At 48.4% G+C, this 24622-nt stretch overlaps 1 protein-coding gene across 1 annotated transcript in view; it reads right to left on the reverse strand.

Annotated features, from left to right (window-relative positions):
• The window catches only part of rb1 (retinoblastoma 1), a 477115-nt gene that overhangs the window by 370625 nt on the left and 81868 nt on the right, over nucleotides 1-24622 (reverse strand). The window contains exons 5-7 of the mRNA XM_038802634.1: nucleotides 11899-11937; nucleotides 11735-11799; nucleotides 5555-5665 (exon numbers count right to left, since the gene is read on the reverse strand). Coding sequence (XP_038658562.1) covers nucleotides 5555-5665; nucleotides 11735-11799; nucleotides 11899-11937 — 215 coding nt within the window. The remainder of the gene's footprint in view (nucleotides 1-5554; nucleotides 5666-11734; nucleotides 11800-11898; nucleotides 11938-24622) is intronic.

The raw sequence follows: 24622 nt of genomic DNA on the forward strand, positions 1-24622 counted from the left end.
AGCAGAACAACCCCCCCCTCCCCTAACCCCATCCCCCGATACCCCCACCCCCGCCATCTACTGGCTGTTACTTCCCCCCCCATCTGACTTCCTTGACTAGCCAATCTGCTAGCCCGGTGACTCAACACTCCGGCGCCTTCCTGTCCCATTCCCCTTGTTTCCCCGCCCTCCTCCCCACCCACTGGGGCAAGCCAGTTCCAGTGTCTTCCACGAGCTGCACAAAAGCCCAAACAGGAAAAAATAAAAATAAAAAATAAAAAAAAAAACCCCCCATAAAAAGGGAAAAAAACCACAGAAAAAAGAGAAAAAGCACATAAATGTCCATGAACAAAGGAAAGAGTCTCAAATGTTCCGCTTGGCCCCTTTGGCCCAGCAAACCGTTGAGCAGCGGTCCAGGCACATTCGGCGTTCCTTCCCACAGAAATCCTCGGGCCCTAACTCGCGTCCTTGGGGCCTCCTTTCGGGACCAGCCCCAGGTCCCTCACAAAATCCATCGCTTCTTCGGGCTCGGAGAAGTAGTGGTGTTGACCCTGGTGCGTGACCCATAACCGGGCTGGGAACAGCAGACCAAACTTCACGTGCTTCTTGAACAGCACCTCCTTGACATTCTTAAAGGCTGCTCGCCGCCGAGCCACCTCCTGGCTTAGATCCTGATAAATGCGGAGAACACTGTTGTTCCACGTGCTGCTCCTGGCGCTCTTTGCCCACTGCAGCACCCGCTCCTTGTCCACGAACCTGTGGAACCTAATCACCATCGGGCGGGGGGGTCCGCCCGGCCGCCCCTGCCTTGCCTGCACTCTGTGTGCCCCCTCCAGCTCCAACGGTCGTGGAAAGGCTTCGGCTCCCATCAGCTGCTTCAGCAGATCTGCTACAAACGCTGCAGCATCAGCTCCCTCCGCCCCCTCCGGGAGGCCAACCATCCTCAGATTGTTCCTGCGGATTCTATTCTCCAGCTCCTCCACTCTGTCCAGCAGTCTTCTCTGCCGCTCTTTCAGGCCGTCCACTTCTACCGCTGCAACCGTTTGCGCATCCGCCTGCTCCTCCACCGCCTCTCCCAGCTCCTTAACTTTCACATCCTGGGCGTCCATCCTCTGGTTCAGCTGATCCACCGCTTTCTGGATTGGGTCCAAGCTGTCCCGCTTCAGCGCTTCAAAACTGGACTTCATTACCTGGAGCATGTTATCCAGCGCCAACTGGATTGCTGAGTCCGGGGTCCGTGTGTCCGCCATCTTAGGTCCCAGGTAATTTTCTTCAGGTCCTTGTCTCTGTCCCTTTTTCTCCTTCTTCTTCTGCCTTCTGGAATCCCGCTGTTCCATATGCCGCAGCCCGCTCCTCAGCGCCTTCGCTGCCGCTTTCCTTTGCCCAGCACCTTAAATTTTTACCCCCTCCTGGGCATCTGAAGTGGGTCCAAGCTGTCCCTCCTCAGCAACTCCAAACTTTTTTTTCCCTTTGTCCTGGAGGAAGGAAGGTCCGTGGGTCCGCCATCTTACCCTGCAGGTCAGCTTCCTCCTTGCCTCCGTCTCTCTCTCTTTCTTCCTCACCTGCTGGCCTCCCACACTTTCATTTTCTGCAGCCCGCTCTCCTCTTCTGTTCCCGGCAGCCTTTCTGCCGCCTCCGTGGTCCCGCTATCGCGGGGAAACAGCTGTTCAGTCCCGCCGGAGTGAGAGCCCACCGAATGTGCGGCTCACTCGGACATCGCCGCCACCGGAAGTCCTTAGTGGAATTTTTTGAGGACATTACCAGTGCAGTAGATAACGGGGAGCCGATGGATGTGGTATATCTGGATTTCCAGAAAGCCTTTGACAAGGTGCCACACAAAAGGTTGCTGCATAAGATAAAGATGCATGGCATTAAGGGTAAAGTAGTAGCATGGATAGAGGATTGGTTAATTAATAGAAAGCAAAGAGTGGGGATTAATGGGTGTTTCTCTGGTTGGCAATCAGTAGCTAGTGGTGTCCCTCAGGGATCCGTGTTGGGCCCACAATTGTTCACAATTTACATAGATGATTTGGAGTTGGGGACCAAGGGCAATGTGTCCAAGTTTGCAGATGACACTAAGATGAGTGGTAAAGCGAAAAGTGCAGAGGATACTGGAAGTCTGCAGAGGGATTTGGATAGGTTAAGTGAATGGGCTAGGGTCTGGCAGATGGAATACAATGTTGACAAATGTGAGGTTATCCATTTTGGTAGGAATAACAGCAAACGGGATTATTATTTAAACGATAAAATATTAAAGCATGCCGCTGTGCAGAGAGACTTGGGTGTGCTAGTGCATGAGTCACAGAAGGTTGGTTTACAGGTGCAACAGGTGATTATGAAGGCAAATGGAATTTGTCCTTCATTGCTAGAGGGATGGAGTTTAAGACTAGGGAGGTTATGTTGCAATTGTATAAGGTGTTAGTGAGGCCACACCTGGAGTATTGTGTTCAGTTTTGGTCTCCTTACTTGAGAAAGGACGTACTGGCACTGGAGGGTGTGCAGAGGAGATTCACTAGGTTAATCCCAGAGCTGAAGGGGTTGGATTATGAGGAGAGGTTGAGTAGACTGGGACTGTACTCGTTGGAATTTAGAAGGATGAGGGGGGATCTTATAGAAACATTTAAAATTATGAAGGGAATAGATAGGATAGATGTGGGCAGGTTGTTTCCACTGGCGGGTGAAAGCAGAACTAGGGGACATAGCCTCAAAATAAGGGGAAGTAGATTTAGGACTGAGTTTAGGAGGAACTTCTTCACCCATAGGGTTGTGAATCTATGGAATTCCTTGCCCAGTGAAGCAGTTGAGGCTCCTTCATTACATGTTTTTAAGGTAAAGTTAGATAGTTTTTTGAAGAATAAAGGGATTAAGGGTTATGGTGTTCGGGCCGGAAAGTGGAGCTGAGTCCACAAAAGATCAGCCATGATCTCATTGAATGGCGGAGCAGGCTCGAGGGGCCAGATGGCCTACTCCTGCTCCTAGTTCTTATGTAAAACTGATGTTAAGATACTGGCAATGGTTCTAGCAACCCGGATAGAGACATGTCTTCCAGATATAATTTTGGTGGATCAGACAGGCTTTATCAAAGTGATCGGCCAATGTCTGGGCCGCTTGAACATTGTCCTTCACCCTCATCTGCTCGGGAACCTGAAATTCTAATATCTTTGTACGCAGAAAAAGCATTTGATCAAATGGAGTGGAACTACCTTTTTCAGATCTTGGATAGATTCGGTTTTGGCCCCAAATTCTCCTCCTGGGTTTGTTGATGTACCCGAAAGCCAACATCCACATAAATATGACCTCCTCTGAATACCTTCTGTTAGGAAGGAGCACTAGACAGGGCTGACCCTTTCTCCAGTGCTCTTCTCCATGGCCATTGAATCTCTGGCGATAGCACGGAGGTCGTCAGAGGGATGGAGGGGAATACACCGAGAGGGGAAGGAGCACCAGATCTCACTATATACAGGTGACCTACTTTTATATATCACGGATCCGGTCTCCTCAATAGAAAACATCACGAAGATACTCACAAGATTTGGCACATTCTCAGGCTATAAATTAACCGTCATTAAAAGTGAGATTTTCCCGGTGACCTCAACAGCTAGAGAGGCTCAGCTTGATTCACTGCCGTTTCGCCTCTCGCTCTCTAATTTACGATATCTGGGGATCCGCGTGGTCAATAACTGGGCCGTACTGCACAAACTGAACTTTTCAAGCCTCATCAGCAAGATCAAAATGGACTTACAGGTGGAATAACCTCCACCTGACTCTAGCTGATTGGACTGTCAAGATGAATGTGCTACCCAGGTTTTTGTTCTTATTTCAAGGTATCCTCATTTTTTTTTACCCAAAGCAATTTTTATTACGGTCAACAAATTAATATCGGCATTCGTCTGGGCAGGTAAATGTCCCATAGTCCGCAGCATCTGTTTCAGAGAGATAGAGGATCGGAAGGCTTGGCTCTCCAGAATCTCCTGTTGTACTGGGCTGCAGAAAATCCTACAATGGCTGAGTGATCCAAAATTAAAATGGAGTAGATGGCAAGGTCGTGTGCCATAGCCTCAACCCTACATGCCATAATTACTACACCGCTGCGCTTTTCCCGAGTAGATCTTTCCTCAAACCCTGTGGTGATTTCATCCCTCAGGATTTGGAAGCAGTTTTGGCGATATGTGACAACTATCTCTTTGTGCCTTCGGGCTTGGATCCATTTTCAGGTCCTGGAAAGGGAGAGATCTAGTACACTTTGGGGATTTATTCCCAGATGGAAGATTTGCCAGCCTTGAAAAACTCTCAGGCAGATACAATCTGTCTTTTTTGGGGTTTTGTTCAAATTTGGGATTTCTCACCAAGTTTTGTTTCATCCTTCCCCTTGGCCCCTCATTCTTCCCTGCTAGAAAAGGTACTGGTCTTGGCACAGCAGGGACAGAGGGTCAATTTCTAATCTGTACAGCTTCATTCTATCTTCAGATCCTGCCCCTTTGAATAGATTATGGATGGTTGGGCTTACTGAGGAGGTTTGGAGAGAAGCCCTCTACGGTGTGAATTCCACTTCATCCTGTGCCAGACAAGTGTGACCGCTGTTCACTTACACCGGCTAACTGCACGCATGCCTTTTGGTCTTGTCCTGGGCTTACTGGATACTGGGCCTCCTTTTTTGACACAATACCCAAGATTTTGCAGAGAACTTTAGAACCGCGCTCGCTGGTTGCAATATTTGGGGCTTTAGACTCCGGCAGATGTTTTGCCTTCGCTTGCTTAATAGTCAGGAGGTGTATATTTCTCAAGTGGAGATCCCACTAACCACCTAAGGCATCAACCTGGATGGAAGACTTGATGTCGATCTTGCATCTGGAGAATACCACCAAAGGCTCGGTAGGGAGGTTCTACTAGAGATGGCAACCATTAATTTCTTTCTTTAAGGTCCTGGACATGTTAGAGCTGGGTGCGGGGGGAGCGGAGAATAGGTTAGTATCTGGCTGTTTATGAAAGTTATACCGTGTGTATTGGCTTTATATACATTACTGTTTACATCTGAATGAATGATCATGCAACAAAACGTTTATTTTTTTTAAAGTGCGAGAAAATAAATAATGTAATCAAGACAGCAAGAAATGCTACTGTTATATTTGGCCAAGAATGGCATATTTCAACCCAGAAGTAGTGCTTGCACTGTTTGTCCCACACTCCTTAAAATGCTATATTTTATAAACATTGCTGAAAAAATATATATTGTTGAAGCTTTTTGTCATGCACTCATCAGGAATCAGTGAAATGAACAAGCAAAGTTATACAGGAAAGCTCTGCTCATGATCTGGAAACTACTAGTAATTTGGCTTCATTACTCTCTGCCATCTGGGAGGTTTATGGATTATAATTTAAATTGCATTAGCTAACTGCGTGCACAATACTCAGGTTTGCGAAAAGTCAATTAAGACAGAACCAATTGCAATGATACATAATTTATATGCAGCTGTCATATTTCACTTCCAAATTTAAGCTTTCCAGGAGTTAATCAAAGCCTACATTTAAAAAATGGCAACTGAATTTGATTTCCACTGTTATTTTCAAAACCTACTGTACGGTTCCTTAATCAATGCAGAGGGTGAGATCTTGATGAAATATTCCAAGACACAAAGCAACAACTGGAAAGAGAGCACAAGGTCATCTTCCATCTGAAGCAGCTTTCCTGAAAGCAGAATGCAAATAGTAACAAAAGCAAAAGGTTAGTTTGCTTTGTTCCATTTCATTACTTTTGAACTATAAATGAACATGAATAAGGATAAAAGAACAATATACTTTTGTTTGCAAGACCATTTAATAGGTCTTTTGTTTTCCTGATACCCACAGAACCAAAATTATATTAGTGCATCTGAGAGGGAAGCCACATATCATGTGGTTTAAATAAATCAAACAGATGGCTAGTATCTTTATGTAAGAAAATAAATCTGAACAGTTTCTAGAAATATTGAAGTAGTATTGGATAATTGTTTAGAGATTTAAAATCTGTATCAAAAAGAAAACCGGTATTAGTAAAACGGGCTAAGGTATACAGTTTCTACACACAAACATTTTGATGGTGGCTATTCTTTACACTGACAACTCAGACTTACCAAGCATTTATCACACCCATCAATCTATTTGTATTTATCTTAAAAGCTAAAAATTTTGTGATGGATATCACCAATGTACCTTAAAAAGATACTAAAACTTCCAACTGAACTTAGTTTTCAAGCAAACACACAGTGTACAAATTGCCCACAATAAGTTCACATTTACCAAATGATGTGAACAAAGGAGATGCAACACTACCCTCTTGTGGAAGGAAATTGTTTTCACACTGAATTTCTTTACATCAAAAGGAAATTGCTTCAAATGCTTCATAAATTACCATTTTGGAAGGATTAGAACAGAAATATCCCAACTTCCATTTTAGAAAGCCACTTAGCTGTTGTTGACAATCAAAACAGAATGTTAATTGAAGAAAAACGTCAGTTTGCAAAATCTTAAATTTAGGAAAAATTTGTTCAAAAACTTTGTAATGCTACCTAATTCACTTCATCTTTTCCTCATCACCTTAGTGGAAGAATTTAATATTAATTCATATTAATTTATTTCACATTTACATATCTGCGAGGATGAGTAGGTGACATTTTAGTCTTCGTGTCCAATGGTTATGGGTTGAGTTCTACACCAGGTGACAGTCCAGTGCAACACTGAGGGAGTGTCATACTGTCAGACACATCTATGTTAAACCAAGATCTTGCCTATCCCTTCATATGGAAGCTAAAAATTCATCCCATAGCAATATTCTAATAGTAGAGAGTTGTTCAACTCACCATTCTTCCCTCCAATTCTAAACAACAGATTGGCTGATTATTTATCTAAAGCTTCCCGTACCAGCCTCCCCGAACAGGCACCAGAATGTGGCGACTAGGGGCTTTTCACAGTAACTTCATTTGAAGCCTACTTGTGACAATAAGCGATTTTCATTTTCATTTCATTTTCAAAGCTTTCTGTGGGACACAGAATGGCTATCATTTATTGTGTACAAAATTAATTAATTCTGAGAGGTGCTTTCAGACTTCAACATAAAACAGTAGATACATCATGCTTCTATCAACATGCATAAAGTACATTTTCAAATCACTGTAACTTATGCTGCCGACTGAAAAAATGCTAGGAGCGGTTTTGTATGCACACCCGGTCCACCCTGTAGAGACTGGCGTATGCTTATCCGCTCTTGATATCATTTCAGTTGGTGGAAAAGGCATCTTTGTGTTGTTTTTGCCTACATTAATTAACAAACTATTTGTGCTATTATTTAATCAAATATAACTGTTTTGCACTCAATTAATTGAAAACGATTAATTCCACTGATACATGAGTAATTTTCTTCAACAACCTGATTGATTTTGATGGACTGAAACATCAGTCTAATCTCCACTTTTCATCTTGACTGTAAGGTCCAGATTTTTGCAGTCAGCCACAAAGTTAGCACTCGCAGCTAACCTCAAAGAAAGCTGTCTACAAAGACCTAGTATTTTCTATGGTGTGGATTCCACCTTTTCAAATGTTAAATTTACATCTGGTGCCATGTCAAGGGACCTTCTAGGCTTACAGCAGCAATTATATAATTAAACAGCCAATCTCACGGAAGAAATCTCAGACAGTAAAGTAGGAAGTAAAATGATTATCCTTCAATTTTTATAAATCACAGAGAGAAAAAATATCCATACCACAAGAGAAGCTAAAATATGAGGGCGGCACGGTGGCACAGTGGTTAGCACTGCTGCCTCACGGCACCAAGGACCCGGGTTCGATCCGATGTGCATAGGTTTCAGGTGAATTGGCCATGCTAAATTGCCCTTTAATTGGTAAAAAAAGGAATTGGGTACTATAAATTTATTTTAAGAAAGCTAAAATATTTTTCAAAAACAATGAAATTATCAGAATGCAAAAAACTGACATGATACAAATATAACATTTATTTTACAATCTGAGAGAGATTGTTCAGTACTAGTTATGACTTGGTGCACTGTTAAACACCCAGTTACACCTAATTAAGAAGGCACATTTTGTTTGGAGACAGGCTTAACAGCGACATTGCAGTATAAAAGGAAGTAGTTCTCATCAGTTCAGCGATTTCTAAAATTCAACAGTGTACACTGTCAAGGAGCAGAGATTCAATGACAGCAACCTCTGGATCTCCTATTATAACTGCACATGGGCAGGCTCCCAAAGTTGCTATCAGCTTCACAAGATAATGGCAAGCGTAAAATATGGGCCTTCGTATTATTTCATTTTTAGTCTTCAGAAGAACTTGGGCGCCATAACTTTAGTTTTACCCTATTGTGTTATTTTTACTTTACATATTTACTTTCAGAAATTATTACCAAAAATGTCTGCATAAAAAGTGCAGTTAATGTACCATTTACGAGGTCATAAATCATAGTTGAGAAAGTTAATTGGGTCTTTAATGACAAGATATAAATCATCTCTTTAAATTTTCAATATTTGTTTTAAAGTTTGTGTACCACTGACTGGTATCACAGTCTCATCTCTGTTTAACATTACTCTGGTCAGCAGTTATACTATATTCTCTTTGAAAGTACAAGGACTATTTTCTTAATTTTTGACCATAACTCATGAAAAGCTATAACCAGCGCTGTTGAAGATTAAGAGCACGATATACAAGCTGGAAATCTTCTCAAAATTTTACGCAGAATAGAAAGGAATCTTTCAAACATCTACTGCAATGTTGAGCCACTCTAATTGCCTGTAGCTTTTCAATAGTGATTTAAATCAAACATCTCATTCCCTTTATTCAAAGATCTCTAGTCTGCATTTAATCTGGTCTGCTGCTTCAGTCTGCCCAATGACCTGATTTCAAGTGCACATATTTCATAATTAATTGGGTTTGTCTTTTTAAATCTGGTGTTATGCCAATTTGGCAATTGTGTATCCGCTGTTTTTCCTCGCCCTCAGGAACTACTCTCTGGCTGCCATCCTGAAAAAAAACTCCTTTTTCTCCACTCTCTGCCTTCTGCCAGTCAGCCAATCCTCTTTCCATGCCAGAATCTTACCCTTAACTTCAGTTTCAATTTTTAATTTCAGTAAAGCGTTTGATAAGGTTCCCCACGGTCGGCTATTGCAGAAAATACGGAGGCTGGGGATTGAGGGTGATTTAGAGATGTGGATCAGAAATTGGCTAGTTGAAAGAAGACAGAGAGTGGTAGTTGATGGGAAATGTTCAGAATGGAGTTCAGTTACGAGTGGCGTACCACAAGGATCTGTTCTGGGGCCGTTGCTGTTTGTCATTTTTATAAATGACCTAGAGGAGGGCGCAGAAGGATGGGTGAGTAAATTTGCAGACGACACTAAAGTCGGTGGAGTTGTAGACAGTGCGGAAGGATGTTGCAGGTTACAGAGGGACATAGATAAGCTGCAGAGCTGGGCTGAGAGGTGGCAAATGGAGTTTAATGTGGAGAAGTGTGAGGTGATTCACTTTGGAAAGAATAACAGGAATGCGGAATATTTGGCTAATGGTAAAATTCTTGGTAGTGTGGATGAGCAGAGGGATCTCGGTGTCCATGTACATAGATCCCTGAAAGTTGCCACCCAGGTTGATAGGGTTGTGAAGAAGGCCTATGGTGTGTTGGCCTTTATTGGTAGAGGGATTGAGTTCCGGAGCCATGAGGTCATGTTGCAGTTGTACAAAACTCTAGTACGGCCGCATTTGGAGTATTGCGTACAGTTCTGGTCGCCTCATTATAGGAAGGACGTGGAAGCTTTGGAACGGGTGCAGAGGAGATTTACCAGGATGTTGCCTGGTATGGAGGGAAAATCTTATGAGGAAAGGCTGATGGACTTGAGGTTGTTTTCGTTAGAGAGAAGAAGGTTAAGAGGTGACTTAATAGAGGCATACAAAATGATCAGAGGGTTAGATAGGGTGGACAGCGAGAGCCTTCTCCCGCGGATGGAGGTGGCTAGCACGAGGGGACATAGCCTTAAATTGAGGGGTAATAGATATAGGACAGAGGTCAGAGGTGGGTTTTTTACGCAAAGAGTGGTGAGGCCGTGGAATGCCCTACCTGCAACAGTAGTGAACTCGCCAACATTGAGGGCATTTAAAAATTTATTGGATAAGCATATGGATGATAAGGGCATAGTGTAGGTTAGATAGCCTTTAGTTTTTTTTCCATGTCGGTGCAACATCGAGGGCCGAAGGGCCTGTACTGCGCTGTATCGTTCTATGTTCTATGTTAACACCATGGGCTCTTAACTTATTTAACAGTCTCCTATGCGGCACCTTGTCATAGGCCTTCTAGAAATCTAAATGGATCACGTCCACTGGTTCTCCTTAGTTTAACTTCTTTGCTACTTCCTCAAAGAACTCTAACAGATTTGTCAGACATGACACCCCCTTGACAAAGCCGTGCTGACTCAGTCCTATTTTACCATGCACTTCGAAGTACCCTGCAATTTCATCTTTAATAATGGACTCTAAAATCTTACCAATGACCGAAGTCAGGCTCACCGGCCTATAATTTCTTGTCTTCTGCTTTTCTTATAATTGTCTTATAATTTCTTGCCTTCTTAAACAGCGGTGTTACATGAGCCACTTTCCAGTCCTCTGGGACCCTTCCTGCCTCCAGTGATTCCTGAAAGATCATCACCAATGCCTCCATAATCTCCTGAGCGGTCTCTTTTCGAAGCCTAGGGTGTAGTCCATCCGGTCCAGGTGATTTATCCACCTTCAGACCTTTCAGTTTCCCCAGAACCTCCTTAGTGATGGTCACTGCACTCACCTCTGCCCCCTGATTCTCCTCGAGCTCTGGAATCCCACTGTTGTCTTCCACCGTGAAGATTGATGCAAAGTAACTATTCAGTTCCTCCGCCATTTCTTTGTTTCCTATTATTACTACTCCCGCCATATTTTCCAGTGGTCCAATGTCTATTTTGCCTCTCTATGACCTTTTATATATTGAAAAAACACTTCCTATTTTCCTTTAGATTACTAGCTAGCGTGCACTCATATTTCATCTTCTCCCCCCTTATTGCTTTTTTAGTTGTCCTCTGCTCACTTTTAAAGGTGTCCCAATCCTCTGGCTTCCCACTAATTCTCGCCACTTTGTATGCTTTCTTTTGCTTTTATGCTGTCCTTGACATCCCTCATCGGCCATGGATACCTTGTCCTCCCCTTAGCATGTTTCCTCCTCCTTGGGATTAATTTCTGCTGTGCCTCCGAAATAACCCCCAAAAACTCCTGCCATTGCTGTTCCCGTCTTCTGTGCTTGGCTCCTTTTCCAATCAACTCTTGCCAGCTCCTCCCTCATGTCTTGTAGTTACCCTTATTTAACCATTTCATCTGATTGCAGCTTCTCCCTCTCAAACTTCAGGGTAAATTCTATCATATTGTGGTCACTACTCCCTAAGGGTTACTTTACCTAAGGTTCCCTAATCAACTCTGCCTCATTACACATCACCAAATCCAGGATTGCCTGTTCCCTCATAGGCTCTGTCACAAGCTGCTCCAAAAAACTGAGACATTCCACAAATTCCTTTTCTTGGAATCCACTGCCAACCTGATTTTCCCAGTCCACGTGCATATTGAAATCCCCCATGATTATTGTAATATTGCCTTTATTACATGCCTTTATTACAATGAATTGTTTGGACAGCTCCATAATTAAAATACAAAGTCAGTTCTCAACATATATGAATCTTTCGAAATAACAAGTTTATTTTAACAGACCTGTTGCCAGTAGAAATGTGATCCAGCAGAGTTTCGCCACTGGTTTATTAGTTTCTGATGATGCCCTGGTTAACAAATGACATTAAGTTAAACCTAATGACATTATTGCAAGACCTAATAACATGTTTACAAGAAAAACAGCAATTTATTAATTGAAAACTTACTGGAAACTTGGTGCCTCCACAAATATCTTTTCACATATCCTGTAAATTAAAAAATATCCAGCTTTTATTATACTTTCAAAGGGTATCGTTCACACCTTCTGAAACACTTTTTCAAATTTTTCTCACCTTTGTAAAACTTTTTTTTAGAAAATATTTTATTGAAGCATTTGTAATTTTCAGTCTACTAATTAACATCTCTTAAACAACCGCACGGGCCGTCACACGGAAAGAAAGTAAAAAACAACCAACAGAACAACACCCCTTACTCCCCCTGCTCTATTCCCTAACTGACGGTAAACTAAGTTCTCTGTCCCGTTGTAACATTGCCATGCCTCCTATTTTCCTCTCCCCCCTTTTTCCCTCCCCCCTTATTGCTGACATTCTATTTCCTTGACGTAATCTATGAATGGCTGCCATCTCTGGGCGAACCCTTGAATTGATCCTCTCAAAGTGAATTTAATTTTCTCCAAACTGAGAAACCCTGCTATATCGCTGACCCACACTCCTGACTTCAGGGGCTCCGAGTCCCTCCATCCCTGCAAAATCCATCTCCGTGCCACCAGGAAGAAGACCAGAACATCGGATCTTCCGAAACTCCAAATATTGCCAATTCTGGACTCGGAGTTACCCTTCCTTCCTGGATCTCAGACATAACGTCCACAAATCCCTGCCAGAATTCCCTCAATTTCAGACATGCTCAAAACATATCTACCTGGCTCGCCGGCCTACCCCACGCTGCCCACATCTGTCCTCCATGTCCTCAAAGAAACTGCTCATCTGGGCTACCGTCATGTAGGCCCTGTGGATCAGCTTGAACTGGATCTAGCCAAGTCTGGCACAAGGCAAGGATGAATTGACTCTCTTCAGGGCTTTTTCCAACAGCTCAAATTCTATCTCTCCACCCAGACCAGTGTAAAACTTTATGGGGCTCTTTAGATAAATGTACAACTTGTGATTTAAATGTACAGCTGCAGCAGGACCTTCTCTTATTTCTTCTTTTTTTTTTAAACAAACAATTTTATTGAGGTATTTTTCGGCATTGTAAACAGTTACAGACATCAACAAAAAGATAGCAAAAAAAGGCAAAAATGTGCAAACATCAACGTAGAATCAATACTTCAATCATACCATACTGCACAAGCCCGCTCATCTCCCATCAACACTACCCGCCTATTTATCCCTCCTACTCTAATCTCTCTCCCCCCCCCCCCCCCCCCCCCCACCCCTGCTGACGCTCACTCTCCCGCGAAGAAGTCGATGAATGGTTGCCACCTTCGGGCGAACCCCAGTACAGATCCCCTCAAGGTGAACTTAATTTTTTCCATACCCAGAAAACTCGACATGTCCGAAAGACATAGCCCAGTCTTCGGGGGCTTTGAGTCCCTCCATGCCAATAGTATTCGTCACCAGGCTATCAGGGAAGCAAAGGCCAGAACATCGGCTTCTTTCTCACCCTGGACTCCCAGGTCCTCTGAAACCCCAAAAATTGCCACTCCTGGACCCATCACCACCCTTGTTTTTAGCACACGGGACATGATCCCCGCAAATCCCTCCAGTAGCCCCTAAGCATCGGACATGCCCAAAACATGTGTACGTGGTTCGCTGGTCCTCCTGCGCACCTAGCGTCCTCTACCCCAAATAATTTGCTAATCCGAGCCACCATCATGTGGGCCCGGTGAACGACTTTAAATTGAATCAGGCCAAGCCTGGCACATGTTGCGGTCGAGTTTACCCTACTCAGTGCTTCAGCCCACAGCCCGTCCTCCATTTCCCCGCCTAGCTCCTCCTCCCATTTGAGTTTCAGTTCCTCCGTCTGGGACTCTTCCCCCTTCATGAGCACCTTATAAATATCTGAGACTCTACCCTCTCCTCCTTCCCCTCTAGAGACTATTCTGTCTTGGATCCCCATTGGCGGGAGGCATGGGAAGGATGGGACCTGTCTACGGACAAAGTCCCGCAACTGTAGGTACCTGAAATCGTTTCCCCTTACCAGACCAAATTTCCCCTCCAAGCCCCTCAAACTCACAAAGCTCCCCTCCAGGAACATATCGCCCACCCTCCCCACCCCCGCCTGCCGCCATGCTCGAAACCCCCCATCCATGCTCCCGGGGGCAAACCGATGGTTGTCACATATTGGCGCCCAGACAGATGCACCCACCTCCCCTACATGCCTCCTCCACTGGCCCCATATCCGCAGGGTCGCCCCCACTACCGGGCTGGTGGAGTACCTGGCCGGCGGCAGCGGTAGGGGAGCCGTGACCTGGGCTGCCAAACTGGTGCCCCTGCACGAAGCCGCCTCCACCCGCTCCCAGATGGACCCCGTACCCACCATCCACTTCCTTATCATGGCAATGTTAGCCACCCAGTAATAGTTGATCAGACTCGGCAATGCCAGCCCTCCCTCGCTGCGGCTCCTCTCAAGCATCGCCTTCTTCACCCGCGGGGATTTTCCCGCCCAGACAAAGCTCATGATAATCTTGCTAATCCTTCTGAAGATGGACTGTGGGATAAAGATTGGGAGGCATTGAAAAATGAACAGGAATCTAGGGAGGATTGTCATCTCTACAGTCTGCACCCTCCCCGCCAGCGACAGTGCATCCCATCTCCGAAACTCCCTCTTCATTTGTTCCACCACCCTGGTCAAATTTAACTTGTGCAGCCTGCCCCAGTCTCCCGCCACCTGTATCCCCAAGTACCGGAAACTTTCCTCAACCAGCCTAAATGGCAGCCCCTTCAGTCTGTTCTCCTGGCCCCTTGCCTGCACCACAAAGATCTCATTCTTGGCCATATTTAATTTGCACCCTGAAAACTGACCGAACTTCCCCAGTGTTTCCAGTATACTTTCCATCCCGGCCAATGGGTCCAACACGTACAGGAGCAGGTCGTCCGCATAGAGAGAGACCCTATGTTCCACCCCACCCCTGGTCATTCCCTTCCATCCCTTTGCGGCTCTCAACGCCATCGCCAACGGCTCTATGGCCACGCAAACAGCAACGGGGAGAGTGGGCAACCCTGTCTGGTCCCGCGATGTAGTCTGAAATACTCTGACACTACTCTGTTCGACCTGATGCTGGCTTTTGGGGCCTGATACAGTAGTCTGATCCAATTCATCAGCCCCTCCCCGAACCCAAACCGTCCGAGCACCTCCCATAGATAGCCCCACTCCACCCGATCGAAGGCCTTCTCGCCGTCCATCGCCACCACTACCTCCACCGCCACCACTACCTCCACCGCCTTGCCCGTCGGGGACATCATGATCACTTATTTCTTCTTTTTTCAACAAACATTTTATTAAGGCATTTGTGGTTTTATAACAACAAAAGATTCAAATACAAATGTAAACATAATTTAGTACGTAACACCCCCCCAACCAACAACCATACCCCGCCAACATAGCTTATACACACAATTCCCAAAGTCCCTCCATCTCCTCTTGCTGATCCTGCCTAAACTGAACTAAACAAAACTAACTCCCCCTATTCCCCCCTAATTCCCTAAACCCCCCCCTTATTGTATCTGCTAACAGTTTAGTTTTCCCCGAAGAAGTCGATAAACGGCAGCCACTTCCGGACGAACCCGAATACTGATCCTCTCAAGGCGAACTTAATTTTCTCAAGCCTGAGAAATCCAGCCATGTCGCTAATCCAAACCCCCGATTTCGGGGGCTCCAAGTCCCTCCACGCTAATAAGATCTGTCTCCGGGCTACCAAGGAGGCAAAGACCAAAACATCAGACTCACACGCCCCCTGGACACCCAGGACTTCTGACACTCCAAAGATCGCCACCTCTGGACTCGGCGCCACCCTCGTTTTTAGCACCGTGGGCATGACATCGGCAAATCCTTGCCAGAATCCCCGAAGCTTCGGACATGACCAAAACATGTGGTCATGTGGGGGCCCCACTTCCGGTTGCGGTGATGCGGGGCTAAGCCGCACGTTCGGTAGCTCCCGCTATTTTCGGTCTTTTGGGCTCTTTTAAGGGCCCGCAGCGGTACTGGTTGGACTTTTCCTCGTGTGGGAACACTTCCTCTAAGATTCTCCACCGGTGGATGGCCTGGACCAGGAGCGGAGCAGTCAAAAAATCGGCTTTGGAGCAGAGAAAGGTGCGAGGCAGGCAAGGCAAGATGGCGGGGGGCGGGGAATCAGCAGCATGGCAGCAGTGGGCAGGGGAGCAGCAGGATCTGCTTCAGTGCTCCTTCAGAGAGCTGAAGGCAGAGATTCTGGAACTGCTTAAGGCCTCCCTGGACAAGCTCATGGTGACCCAGACGGCTCAGGGTGCTGAGATCCGAGAGCTTCAGCAAAAGGCCTCGGAGAGCGAGGACGAACTTCTCAGCCTGGCAGTGAAGGTGGAGTCGCATGAGGCGCTCCACAAGAAGTGGTCAGCGAGGATAGAGGAGATGGAGACCGCGCCCGTCGGAAGAACCTGCGGATTCTAGGCCTCCCAGAGTGGGCGGGGCTGGCACCGGGGGGGGGGGGGGGTTTGTGTTGCACTGGGGAGGGTCATTAGGGTGGCGGGAGCTGCCGGGATCAGCAGGAGTCGGCTGACTTACGGAAGTACAATGGGAGGGGTTACGCAGCTAGGGGGGCCCTAGCTTGGGGGGGGGGGGGGGGGGGGGGGAAGAAGAGGTATCGGGTTGTTGCTGGAATGGCCAAGAAGGAGCTGGAGCATGTAGAGGGGGTCGGGATGGGGGTCTGTCGCTGTGGGGAACGGGCTCAGCGGGGGGCACGGGCACGTGGCGGACTGAGGAAGGGTAATGGCTAGTCAACGGGGTGGGGGGGGGCAGGTAGCCCCCTGATCCGGCTGATAACCCTGGAATGTGAGGGGACTGAATGGGCCGGTCAAACGATCCGCGTGTTTGCGCACCTGAGGGGGCTGAAGACGGATGTGGCCATGCTTCAGGAGACGCACCTGAAGGTGGCGGATCAGGTTAGATTGAGGAAAAATCGGGGGGTGGCGATCCTGGTGAGGAAGAGGGTGTCGTTTGAAGCGTCGAATGTGGTGGCAGACAGCGGAGGGAGGTATGTGATGGTAAGCAGCAAGCTGCAGGGGGAGCGGGTGGTGCTGGTCAATGTATACGCCCCGAATTGGGACGATGCGGGTTTCATGCGGCGCATGTTGGGCCGGATTCCAGATTTGGAGGCGGGTGGCCTGATAATTGGGGGGGGGGATTTCAACACGGTGCTGGATCTGCCACTGGATCGATCCAGTTCCAGGACGGGTAGGAGGCCAGCGGTGGCTAAGGTGTTGAGGGGGTTTATGGACCAGATGGGAGGGGTGGATCCATGGAGGTTTGCGAGGCCGAGGGCCAGGGAATTTTCATACTTCTCCCATGTGCATAAGGCCTATTCCCGGATTGATTTTTTCATTGAGTAGAGTGCTGATTGCGAGGGTGGAGGATGCTGAGTATTCGGCGATAGCCATTTCTGACCACGCCCCGCGCTGGGTGGACCTCGAGCTGGGGGAGAAGAGAGACCAGCGCCCGCTTTGGCGCTTGGAGGTGGGGCTGCTGGCGGACGAGGAGGTGGGCGGGCGGGTTCGAGGATGTATCGAGAGGTACCTGGAGGCCAATGACAATGGGGAGGTCCAGGTGGGGATGGTCTGGGAGGCACTGAAGGCGGTGGTTAGGGGGGAGCTGATCTCCATTCGAGTCCACAGGGAGAGGAGAGAGCAGAGAGAGAGGGAGAGACTGGTGGGGGAGATGGTGAGGGTGGACAGGAGATACGCGGAGGCTCCGGAGGAGGGATTGCTGAGGGAGCGGCGTAGTCTCCAGGCTGAGTTCGACTTGCTAACCACCAGAAAGGCGGAAGCTCAGTGGAGGAAGGCACAGGGAGCAGTGTATGAATATGGGGAGAAGGCGAGCAGGATGCTGGCGCACCAGCTCCGTAAGCGGGATGCGGCCAGGGAGATTGGTGGAGTTAAGGATAGGGGAGGAAATGGGGTGCACAGGGGGGTAGACATTAATGGGGTCTTCAGGGACTTTTATGAGGAACTGTATCAGTCCGACCCCCAGCGGAGGAGGGGGGTCTGGGGCGCTTTTTGGACCGGCTGAGATTCCCGAGGGTGGAGGAGGGACAGGTGGAGGGACTGGGGATGCCGGTTGAGCTGGAGGAGCTGGTCAAAGGGATAGGGAGCATGCAGTCGGGGAAGGCGCCGGGGCCGGATGGGTTCCTGGTCAAATTCTATAAGGTGTATGCAGACCTACTGGGCCCCCTGTTTAGGACCTTCAACGAGGCAAGGGAACGGGGGGGGGGGGGGGGGGGGGGGGGGGGGGGGAGGCTCTGCCTCCGACGATGTCTCGGGCGCTCATTTCCTTGATCCTTAAGCGGGACAAGGATCCCCTGCAGTGTGGGTCATACAGGCCGATCTCACTCTTAAATGTAGACGCCAAGTTGTTGGCGAAGATCTTAGCCACGAGGATAGAGGACTGTGTGCCGCAGGTTATCCACGAGGATCAAACAGGGTTCGTGAAGGGGAGGCAGCTGAACACTAACATACGGAGGCTCTTGAATGTTATAATGATGCCGGCGGTAGAAAGGGAGGCGGAGATAGTGGTGGCGTTGGACGCGGAGAAGGCCTTTGATAGGGTTGAGTTGTGGGAGGTGCTGGAAAGGTTTGGTTTTGGGGATGGGTTTGTCAGGTGGGTGAGGCTGTTATATGAGGCCCCGATGGCGAGCGTGGCCACGAATAGGATGAGGTCGGAGTATTTTCGGTTATACCGAGGGACGAGGCAGGGGTGTCCCTTGTCCCCCCTGCTTTTTGCGCTGGCAATTGAACCCCTGGCCCTGGCGCTGAGGGAGTCGAGGAACTGGAGGGGGCTGGTGCGGGGTGGGGAGGAGCACCGAGTGTCGCTCTCTGCGGATGACCTACTGCTGTATGTGGCGGACCCGTTGGGGGGAATGCCGGAGGTGATGAGAATTCTCCGGGAGTTTGGGGATTTCTCGGTGTACAAGCTCAACTTGGGGAAGAGCGAGCTGTTCGTTGTACACCCGGGGGACCAGGAGGGGGGGATTGGTAGGCTCCCACTAAAAAGAGCAGAGAGGAGCTTCAGGTACTTGGGGGTCCAGGTGGCCAGGAGCTGGGGGGCCTTGCATAAGCTTAACCTCACAAGGCTGGTGGAGCAGATGGAGGAGGAGTTCAGGAGATGGGACATGTTGCCGCTGTCTCTGGTGGGTAGGGTGCAATCAGTCAAGATGACGGTGCTCCCGAGATTTCTGATCCTGTTCCAGTGCCTCCCCATCCTTATCCCCAAGGCCTTTTTCAGGCGGGTTAACAGGAGCATTACAGGGTTTGTGTGGGCGCACGTGACCCCGAGGGGGAGAAGGGTGTTCTTGGAGCGGGGCAGGGATGGGGGGGGGGCTGGCGCTGCCCAACCTCTGTGGGTATTATTGGGCTGCCAACGCAGCGATGGTGCGTAAGTGGGTAATGGACAGGGAAGGGGCAGCATGGAAGAGGATGGAGATGGCGTCCTGTGTGGGCACGAGCCTGGAGGCGCTGGTAACGGCGCCACTGCCGCTCCCTCCGAGGTATACCACGAGCCCGGTGGTGGCGGCTACCCTCAACATTTGGGGGCAATGGAGACGGCACGGGGGGAGGTGGGGGCCTCGATGGGGTCCCCGATACGGGGGAACCACCGGTTTGTCCCGGGGAGATTTGATGGCGGGTTCCTGAGTTGGCACAGGGCAGGTGTTAGGAGGTTGAGGGACCTGTTTGTAGACAGGAAGTTTGCGAGCCTGGGTGAGCTGGAAGGGAAGTTCGGGCTCCCCCCGGGGAACACCTTTAGGTACATGCAGGTAAGGGCGTTTGTCAGGCGGCGGAGTTCCCTCTGTTGCCGCCGCGTGGGGTCCAGGACAGGGTGCTCTCGGGGGTGTGGGTTGGAGAGGGCAGGATCTCGGCAACGTACCAAGTGATGCAGGAGGTAGACGAGGCCTCGGTGGAGGAGCTGAAGGGTAAATGGGAGGAGGAGCTGGGTGAGGAGATTGAGGAGGGGACGTGGGCGGACGCCCTAGGAAGGGTGAACTCCTCCTCTTCTTGTGCAAGGCTTAGCCTCATACAGTTTAAGGTGCTGCATAGGGCTCACATGACCGGGACAAGGATGAGCCGGTTCTTTGGGAGCGAGGACAGGTGTATTAGGTGCTCAGGGAGCCCAGCAAACCATGCCCATATGTTCTGGGCATGCCCAGCACTGGGGGAATTTTGGAAGGGCGTAGCAAGAACGGTGTCGAGGGTGGTAGGATCCAGGGTTAGACCGGGCTGGGGGCTCGCAATATTTGGGGTTGCAGAGGAGCCGGGAGTGCAGGAGGCAAAAGAGGCCGGCATTCTGGCCTTTGCGTCCCTAGTAGCCCAGCGGAGGATTCTTCTTCAGTGGAAGGATGCGAGACCCCCAAGCATGGAGGCCTGGATGAATGATATGGCAGGGTTTATTAAATTGGAGGGGGTGAAATTTGCCCTAAGGCATATATGTCAAACTCAAGGCCCGCGGGCCAAATCCGGCCCGCGGTGGAATTATCTTTGGCCCGCGAGATAATATCTAATTACTTTTTTTTGTTCTTTTTTAAAAAAATTTAGATTAGCCAATTATTTTTTCCAATTAAGGGGCAATTTAGCGTGGCCAATCCACCTCCTCTGCACATTTTTGGGTTGTGGGGGCGAAACCCACGCAGACACGGGGAGAACGTGCAAACTCCACATGGACAGTGACCCAGAGTCGGGATCGAACCTGGGACCTCAGCGCCGTGAGGCGGTTGTGCTAACCACTAGGCCACCGTGCTGCCCTAATAATATCTAATTACTATTAAAGCTGGCCCCAGCAATTGAAGCGCCTATGGCGTATGATATGGCTGATGCCGAGTTTATTCAGGTATAGTGTGAATTACAAAGTGTTGGCCTGTGGAAAAATGTTTTCATTAGAAATTACTCTGGAAAAGCTCCAGATAAAGCAATAAGAAATAAATGCAACTAATTTTTTTATTTATTTAATATTTAATGTTGTTTTTATAGGCAATAACCTAAGCTTTATTAGTTCCAGGTTCAATAAGTTCATTTCAATAAGTTTTGCAAAAAAACATTGAACCAGTCCGGCCCTCGACTTGTCCCAATTTTTAAATTTTGGCCCACGGTGTATTTGAGTTTGACACCCCTGCCCTAAGGGGATCAGTGCAGGGGTTCTTCAGGAGGTGGCAACCATTCCTGGATTTCCTGGTATGGGGGGGGGGGGGGTTCTTTCTGTTTTTAGTATTTTCTGTTGTTGATATTTTGTGAAAATTTGAATAAAAATTATTTTAAACAAAAAATTATGTGCGGGCCCTCCTGCATACCTCACACATCTGTCCTCTATCCCAAAAAAACCTGCTCATCCGAGCCACCGTCATGTGTGCCCGGTGAACCACCTTGAATTGTATCAGGCTGAGCCTGGCACATGATGAGGACCTGTTGACTCTGCTCAGAGCATCCTCCCACATACCGGCCTCTCACTGCTTTCCCAGCTCATCTTCCGACTTGCACTTCACCTCCCCTATCTGGGTTCCCTCCCACTGCATAAATTCTTTATAAATTTCCAAGACCTTCCCAACCCCCCACCCCCATTTTAGAAACTACCGTATCCTGCAACCCCTGTGGTGGTAGAAGCGGAAAGGTTGAAACCTGCCTTCGCACAAAGTCCCTCACCTGCAGAAACCTGCATAAATTGCAGAAGCAATTCAAACTCCTCCACCAAATCCATCAAACAAGGAAAGCTTCCATCAATAAAGGGATTTCCCAGTCTCTTAATACCTGCTCTCTGCCACATCCAACCACCCTGGGACAAACCTGTGATTGCCACAAATTGGAGTCCACACCGCGCTCCCTCCACTCCCATATGCTTCCGCCACTGTCCCCAAATTCTCAGCACTTTCCTTACTCAAGTGGTTTTACCCGCCCACACAAACCCAGAGATCACCACATTAACATGCTTAAAAAAAGGCTTTTAGTATAAAAATAAGGGGACACTGGAAAACAAACAAAAATCTCGGGAGAACTGTCATCTTTACGGTCTGTACCCTCCCCGCCAGTGACAACGGGTGCATGTCCCACTTCCTTTATTTGCTCAACTAACCAGGCCAGATTTAATTTATGCAACTGTTCCCATCCCCGTGCCACCTGAATCCCCACCTGGATTCCCAAATATCGAAAACTCCCTCCCACCACTTTAAACGGCAACCCCCCTAGCCTCCTCTTCTGCCCCCTCGCCTGGATCACAAAAACCTCTTTTTCCACTATTCAATTTATACCCTGAGAACTGGCCAAATTCCCCTAAGATCCGCTAATCTCGACCATCCCCCCTAGCTGGTCAGAACACCCCCCCCCCCCCCCCCCCCCCCCCCCCCCGAACTAGCCCTGTCGAGTCCTTTGATGCTCTCAGCGCCATCGCCAAAGGCTATGTGGCCAAGACAAACGACAGTGGTGAGAGTGGACATCCCTGCCTCGTTCCCCAGCTCAGTCTAAAATATGAGCTCACTCGGTTCGTCCGCACACTCGCCACTGGCGCCTGGTACAGCAACTGGACCCAGCTACAAAACCCTGCCCAAACCCAAACCGCCCCAGGTCCTCCCACAAATACTTCCACTCCACCCGGTTCAAGGCCTTCTCCGCATCCATAGCGACCACCACCTCCACCTCCCTGCTCTCGGAGGGCATCATGATGACATTCAAGAGCCTTCTAACATTGGCCGTTAACAGCCTACCTTTGACAAATCCCGTATGGTCCTCCCCTATCACCCCTGGAACACAAGCCTCTATTCCCGAGGCCAAGATTTTGACCAGCAATTTGGCGTCAACATTTAGTAGGGAGATTGGTCTGTATGACCCACATTGTTCTAGGTCCTTCTCCCCCTTCAGGATCATTGAAATCGAAGCCAGCAACATTATTGGGGGAAGAATACCCCGCTCCCTCACCTCATTAAATGCCCTCACCAGCAGCGGACCCAGCATCCCAGAAAACTTCTTTTAAAATTCCACCGGGTAACTGTCCGGTCCCGGGGCCTTGCCCGACGGCATGGCCTCCAATCCCTTTTCCACAATCCCGATCGGGGCTCCCAGCCCCTCCACCAACCCGTCCTCCACCTTCGGAAACTACAAACCCTCCAAGAATTGCCTCATCCCCTCCAACCCAGCTGGGGGCTCAGAATCATACAGCAGGCCGTAAAATTCCTTGAACACCCAGTTGACCCTTCATGGGTCCAAAATTGTGTTCCCCCCCCTCTATCCTTCACTCTTCCCATCTCCGTGGCCGCCTCCTTTTCTCTGAGCTTGTATGCAAGCACCCGACTGACCTTCTCCCCGCAGTCATATACCGCCCCTCTCGCCTTCCTCAACTGACCGACCGCCTTCCTTGTGGATATCAGACCAAACTCCATCTGCAGCTTCCGCCGCTCTTCAACAACCCTGCCTCCGTGGCTTTAGAGTACCTTCTATCCACCTGGAGGATCTCCCAAACCAGCTTATCCATCTCTGCCCGCTCCACCTTCTCCCTGAGCCCGTACCAAAATCAGCTCCCCCCCTAACAACTGCCTTCAGTGCCTCCCACACTATTGTTGCCGAAACCTCCCCTGTCTCATTTATCTCCAAATAATTCTGAGTGGCCTCCCTCACCCGTCCACACACCTAATCACCCATTAACAGTCCTACATCCAATCTCCATTGCAGGGGCTGACCCCCCTGCTCGCTCACCCGTACATCCACCCAGTGTGGGGTATGATCCGACATAACAATTGCTGAATACCCGGCAGCCATCACCCCGCCGGCAAAGCACTGTTCAAAACGAATAAAGTCAATCCGGGAGTACACTTTGCGTACATGGGAGAAAATAGAAAATTGCTTCGCTCTTGGTCATCCGAAGCTCCACGGATCTACCCCTCCCATCTGTTCAATAAACCCCTTTAGTTCCTTCACCACAGCTGGCACGCTCCCTGTCCTTGAATTCGACCGATCCAACCTCGGATCTATAACTGTATTAAAATATCTCAACCATGATCAGCCCATGTGAGTCCAAGACCGGGACCCTCCACAACAAGAGGGAGGGATTCAAATTCCTGGGGCATTGGGACCGGTTCTGGGGGAGGTGGGACCAGTACAAATCGGACAGTCTGCGCCTGGGCAGGACTGGAACCGATGTCCTAGGGGGGGTGTTTGCTTGAGCTGTTGTGGAGGGTTTAAACTAATGTGGCAGGGGGATGGGAACCGATGCAGGAAGTTGGAAGGTAGTAAAACAGGGACAGAAGCAAAAGGAAGTAAGGGGGAAAGTGCAAGGCAGGGAAGACATAGTCAAAAATCAAAAAGGGCGACAGTACAAGGTACAGTCACTGAGGGGAGCTCAGTAAATAGGCCCAGTAATACTAAAAGGAATAAAACTGGAGATGTTAAGATTCAAAACAGAGGTAAAAAAACCAACATAAGTGTACTTTACCTGAATGCTCGTAGTATTCGGAATAAAATAAATGAGTTGATGGCGCAAATCATCGTGAATGACTATGATTTAGTGGCCATTACTGAAACATGGTTAAAGGATGGTCACAAGTTAAATATCCGAGGGTATCAAACTATTTGGAAGAACAGAGTGGACGGTAAGGGAGGTGGTGTAGCTCTGTTATTTAAGGATGACATCCGGGCAATAGTAAGGGATGACATCGGTGCTATGGAGGACAAGGTTGAATCCATTTGGGTGGAAATCAGAAATAGTAAGGCGAAAAAG

Source organism: Scyliorhinus canicula, chromosome 7 (genome assembly GCF_902713615.1).
Source record: "Scyliorhinus canicula chromosome 7, sScyCan1.1, whole genome shotgun sequence".
NCBI classification, from domain to species: Eukaryota; Metazoa; Chordata; class Chondrichthyes; order Carcharhiniformes; family Scyliorhinidae; genus Scyliorhinus; species Scyliorhinus canicula.